The following is a 5,925-nucleotide window of genomic DNA, read 5'->3' on the forward strand; positions in this document are numbered from 1 at the left end:
GTGGAATCTGCCAGCATCCCAGCTTGCCTCCATCCCAACCTTCAGGGTCGTATCTAGCTGAAGACTCATGACTTCACTTAAACAGACAGGATTACAAGTATGCACGCCCCGCACGCCGATTACTCTCTGCCAATGACATATCTTGTATAGAAGCACAACTCACACACACCCCACCATCTGGGTTCACCCCATATCCATCCCTTGCTGGGCAGATCCCCAACACAACAGGCACACAGGAAGGCCCATACTGCTTGGCACCATACTGACTGCACCAGTACAAAGACTCTCGTTCCAGAATGAAGCCCACTCTGTGGGAGGGAGCTCACGAGGCACCTAATACTCCTGACCCTGATGTGTATCTAAAGGATGTCAAGCCAGAAAATGTAGTGCTCCAATAAGACGGAATACACATCCTGTCCCCAGGCAGGAAAATAATAAAAAATCCTCCAAGAAGCAAGGCACGGGGCCTTTGACCACCTATGATGTTGGGATTTTGTCTTTGTTTTAAGCAGAATTAAGGAGGCTGACAGTCCTAAACATAAATGCCTGGTATCTAGAAGAGAAAGAGATTCCTTCGGGAAGCAAGGGATAAAAGAACACATCAAGGTCAATGGTGATGCAGGAAAGAGAGGCCCTGGGTACCTACCAAGGACAAAATACTACCATTATATGGTACTAGAGTTCTCTGGATCTTGGTATTTCTGCCCGATAAATGAACTTCACAAGGTTTCCTAAATTCAAACCTAAAAAGCCAATAAGGAGGCCAGGTGTGGTGGCTCNTGCCAGTAGCCCCAGTATTCAGGAGGCTGAAGCCTGGGACAGAAGGCTAAATGTGATGGTCCATGCCTGCCCTTGGGAGGTCTTCTTCGACCACATAACTGCTAAGTGGCATGGCTTCATGTCATCAGCTTCAACATTTTACCCTGGATTCTGTCTTCTGATTCTGCATCTGCAGGTTCAGCCAGCTGTAGACAGAAAGTATGCTTCCACTGGGTGGGCGCAGACCCTTTTCCCTAGCCACAATTTCCTCCATAACAGGATACAATGATTTGCATAGCATTTACATCGTACTCAGAGATAATAAAATCCACAGTAGTACAGGTATAGGTTCTATGCAAATACATTTGTATAGTTTGGTATCTTCCAGTCGCTCTGGAATTAATCCCCCATAGACTCTGGCAAGTGACTGTTTTCTGTTGCTGTGTAGCCTTGGCTGTCTTGGAACTCACTCTGTAGATCAGGCTAGCCTGGAAGTTAGAGACCCGCCTGCCTCTGCCTCCTAAATTCTGGGATTACAGGTGTGTGCCAGCCAACTTGGGGCTTTATGCCTGCTAGACAATAACCCTAATTTTTGTTTTTATTATTTATTTAGATGACATCTTGCTGTATGTGGCCAGGCTAGCCTCAAACTCAAGATCCTCCTACCTCGGCCTCTCCTGTCATCCTACACCACCCTTCCCAGCTGAGACAACTGTATCACTGTTATTGTAGCATGACAATCTTGTTTACTTGTGATGTGACGATCCCAAGTTTAGAAACAAAAGTGAAAACTGAAGGCTCGTTCAGTAACTTGCCCACAGTCACGAGGTTCCAGTGAGTGGGAAGGTGAAAAAAAACCCAAAGCTGTCTGAGGCCAGAGATCTGTTTGCCACAGCCAACTGCACCATCAGGCTTTAAGGAGCTGCCGGGTACAGAAAAGCCTGGAGATGGAGACGGAGAGGATACAGGTCACCCCCCACGGGCAGATGGACCAGGACACAGAGGTGCCATGGAAACCATGCACTTGGGTTGTTCGGTGTAAGCAGAGCAAAGCAGCTGAACCAAAGCATGCAGGGGCTGGACCCCCCCAAATAGAGGTCTTCCAAGTCCACGTTAAAAAACCAAGAAGGGTTCTATAATGGGAGATTCCTTGTCAAGGCAGATGGGAAGCCTCAGCACCACCCCCAGGCCGGCAGGGACAAGATACACACTGGAGGAAGAGTGTACACAGAAAGAATCGAATGAGTATGAAAAGCCAAACTCAGCAGGACCCCTGTACAGACCACCCACAGAGTCACCAGAACTCTCTGAGTGGGCTTTCACTACCCAAACCCCACCGGAAGTCTAAGGTGCCCATGGCTTTCTTCTTGGGTGAACACACTGTCCTTTGCCCATTTGTCCCCAGACATCACTCTGCTTAGCTCAAACGCCACCTCATCTGGAAGTTCTCCCTGTCAGCCAATTATGTCTCCAGAATACATCACTTGCTGCTTCTTTTCCTGCGTGTTAGTTAGTTAGTGCTTCGGCCATCTGAAATAATCCTAGTTATTGCCTGTGTATTCACTCGGTCATCTCTGGCTGGAATGCCTGCTCTCTAAACAGAGATCATGTCTGCCTCATATAGGTTCATATTACCAACAAACATCTTCATCAGTACCTGTCCACCATGTCTGCTCACCATTCATCTAGCAACGTTTGCTTCCTTTGGGGAACAGTGAAAGAACCAAGCTGTGTGTGTGGGTACATGGGGTGTCTAGGAATGGAAGAGCTTTCTCAAATGTGCCCTTAGACTGTCATGTCTGAGGTGATGTGAGCTACCCAAGGGGGAAAGAGATCCTAGACAAGAGGCAGAAGCAGGAGGACCCCAGGCCAGTGGTTAAAAATAAGAAAAGATTTGGGGTTGGGGCGGGGGAAGAGGCAGAGGAAATGAGCCTGGAGGTCTTGTATCTTGTGGTAAGGAGAGAGAGTTCACAGGGACAGGATGGCGACCCCAAGGGCAGGGGTATTGGTGGGGGTAGACTATTTTTGTAGGCCTACTTGTTGAGGGTGTGAACAATGTCCATCCACCTAGACAAACAGGAGTCTGTGGGACACACACAAGTGGTGGAGGGGACTTACCCGCGGGACAGCATCTCCCGGGAGGAGTGGGGAGAAGTCACAGGCAAAGGGCGACGGGGGCGGGGCCAATCGAGTGGCACAGCTGTTCAGGGATCCAGACCTTTAGGAAGAATATATTTCGTTTCTCGGCCACTTCCTCCTCTATCCAGCCTGTCAAACCAATGGGACTCTGAGGCCAAGCCCCTGGATTACAGGTCTCTGAGAGAAGGGCGGTGGGGCGGGGCTGGCCAGAGTCTGCCCGCCCACCGCGGCCAAATTCCCCAGAGGACTGCAGGAGTGCAGCAGGCTTCAGGCCTGCCCGGGCCTACTTCCCTGGGAAGGGGAGGAGCCACCTGCTGTTCTACCTGGAGCTCAAACTGCTGGAGCAGAAGGAGGGCGGTACAAGCAAAGCCCAGGAAGTAACCCTAGCCAAGGGACCGCCCTCGGAAGAGTACCTCTCTGACCGTGGAAAGCAGAGAGCCCAAAGAAGAGCCTGGGCCCGCTCCTCTAGGAGGTGCTACCTTTGTGAGCAAACCTCCCAGGGTACCAAGAGGCCCATCTTAGCCTCACACACCCTGGGGCTCATGAGAGCAGGGTTGGTCCCAGCGAAGAGGATAGAAAGGGTCTAAAGGAGGGGAAAGGCTAGAGGCGGCTGGGTGGCAACAAGAGGGGGTAATCAGGACTACAAATGACTGACACAAAGGTTTAGTCTCAAGTACATTTATTATCCTCTGAACACATGGGCCGCCTCCACAGCAGCAGCACACATAGGAGAACCAATCTCAGGAGGCGGCCACACTGCTTCCGGAAGCAGGCCCATGGGGCGGCAGTGTCATNGGTGGCAGGAACAGGGCCTTCAGCTTGCCTGACAGGCTGGCAATCTCGGGATCCTGGGCTTCGTAAGACTTGACCAGGCGGGCAAACTTAAGGACACCTGCAATCAGAAGCAAGTCAAGCCACACTGCTGGGGACCAGTGTGTGGAGGCAGCCAAGGGGGCTCCCTAAAGCAGAAGATCTCCTTTCGTCAGGCAACCATCTGCAAAAGAGGACAATTCACCCCGATGTCCTGCATGGCTTCAACCAACCCCGCCCCAGTTTTCACTAGGCACAACTGGATGCAATATGAAAAAGCCCTAAAACAGCTGGGCCTGCCCTTAATCCCAGCACTCGGGAGGCAGAGGTAGATGGGTCTCTTGAGTTCGAGGCCTGCCTGGTCTACAGATCGAGTTCCACGATAGCCAGGGCTACACAGAGAAACCCTGTCTCAAAACAAACAAACAAACAAAAAATAAAAAAGCATTATGCTTTCAGTCTCGGGTGAACCACATTCAGCAGCTTAGCCTCAAGCAGCCTGATATGAAAAAGACTCCCTGGTAGTCCTGGCTAGCTAACAAAACAAACAAACAAACAAACAAAAAATCAATAAACAAGTGTCCTTGGGAAGAGAGAGCTCAACCTCCCACACCAAACCTATTAGCCAAAAGGCAGACAAGAAAGAGTTCAGGTACAAGAGAAAGTTCAGGTTAGAGCTGGGCCCAGTGACTCAAGCCTGTAATATCACCTACTCAAAAGGCTGAGAAAGGTGGGTCTCTGGTTCAAGGCCATTCTGGGCAACTTACTGCGATCCTGACTCGGGGAGAGCTGGGAAGTTCGAAGGCCATAGGGAAACACTTGCCTATCATAAGGCTTTGGACTCTAGAGCCAAAGCTTGTTTTGTTTGGTGGGTTTTTGGTTTTTCAAGACAGGGTTTCTTTGTATAGCCATGGATACCCTGGAACTCCTCACCCTTCAGACCAGGCTGGCCTTGAACTCAGAGATCTGCCTGCCTCTGCTTCTCAAATGCTGGGATGAAAGGCCACTGTGGTCATGCCTGGCTTCAAGAGCCATAACTTTTCAGGCGGGGCTTAAGTCTAGTCCCTGAACTGTGAGTGGCAATGTTTGATGTGACTGCCGCCCTGTGGCAAGAAAAAGACAGATCGGGGAGGGGGGGGGGAACATCATCATGCGTCCCACCCCCAGTCCATTTCTTCACCAAGCCCTGTGGGACCCACCTTCCCCGTCGCAGCTGAAGCCATAGGCTTTAATAACCTCTTGTTGGATCTGTGTGGCTACGGGCAGCACGAATTGCAGCATCTTGCCCATATCGTTGCACGCATTGTCTCTAGCCTCGTCCATGCGCACGGCATTCTCTGGGGCGGAGAACGCTTGAATCACCTCCGCCAAGACCACTGCGAGACCGAAGCATCCCAGAGAGGTCCGCGGAGGACGGCGGGCGAGCCCAGAGGAGGGAAGAGGCAGGGAATTAGTGGGCCGAGGCCTGCAAGCAACCCGATAAGCTTGTCCTCCCAACCCTTCGCCCTAATGGGCAAGGGCCCCACTTGGAGAGGGAAAGAATAGTACCGCGCCCTCCCCCCAGAAGACTCCCACGCCCAGACTAGGCTCCTTCCTCACCCTTGGCCTGCTCCGCGCTCAGGGCCGCGGGCTGAGCCGAGGCGGACGCCATAGGACGCCACTCGGTGCTTGAGTAGTGGGAACACAGAAGAGATCCGGAGAACCCTGNAGTCCGCCGCCTCCCCCACGGCTGCAGGCCAGTGGAGGCAGAAAGGAAGCGGGACCGCACAAGGCGGAAGTCTCTGAGCGTGGCTCTAGCACACACGCGTTTCCTAGGAAACCAGAGAAGGANCAAAGCCCCTCTNACACCNAGGGGACGGAGGCTGCTTTGCTTTCATTGTAGACCAGTAAAATTGGGAGGGGTTTTCCAACCGGAGTCAGAAAACCTGCTAGACAAATTCTAAAAGAGCTGTAACACTTGCGGAAGTGCGNCTGTAGCGAGCCAGGGAAGGACATCAACTCCACTTTCGATGAGGGTGAAATCAAGGTACCATTTNCACACCCCTCCACTGATATGTGAATCACAAAGCACAGTTCCTTATTCGGTTCGATAAACAATATTCTAAAAGACTATTAAAACCGCTCATTTCTTGAGTTTGTGACCGCTTGTAGAGGCTATGCAAATGAGTCAGTGCTGATTGGCTGGAAACAGCCAATCACAGCTCCTACGTTGTTAAG

General features: G+C 51.5%; 1 protein-coding gene and 1 non-coding gene across 2 annotated transcripts; both read right to left on the reverse strand.

Annotated features, from left to right (window-relative positions):
• Window positions 1-3,560: 3,560 nt before the first annotated feature.
• C6H12orf57 (chromosome 6 C12orf57 homolog) lies at window positions 3,561-5,670 on the reverse strand. Its single transcript, XM_021165183.2, has 3 exons — window positions 5,308-5,670; window positions 4,908-5,084; window positions 3,561-3,790 (listed from the first exon to the last, which is right to left on the reverse strand). Exons 1-3 carry the CDS (start codon window positions 5,357-5,359, stop codon window positions 3,639-3,641), a joined length of 381 nt encoding a protein of 126 aa, XP_021020842.1. The 5' UTR covers window positions 5,360-5,670; the 3' UTR covers window positions 3,561-3,638.
• Window positions 5,606-5,667, reverse strand: LOC115031355. The gene has a single exon (XR_003836996.1). It is a non-coding gene; the product is annotated as a U7 small nuclear RNA (small nuclear RNA).
• Window positions 5,671-5,925: the final 255 nt, after the last annotated feature.

This window comes from Mus caroli, chromosome 6 (assembly GCF_900094665.2).
Source record: "Mus caroli chromosome 6, CAROLI_EIJ_v1.1, whole genome shotgun sequence".
Lineage (NCBI taxonomy): Eukaryota > Metazoa > Chordata > Mammalia > Rodentia > Muridae > Mus > Mus caroli.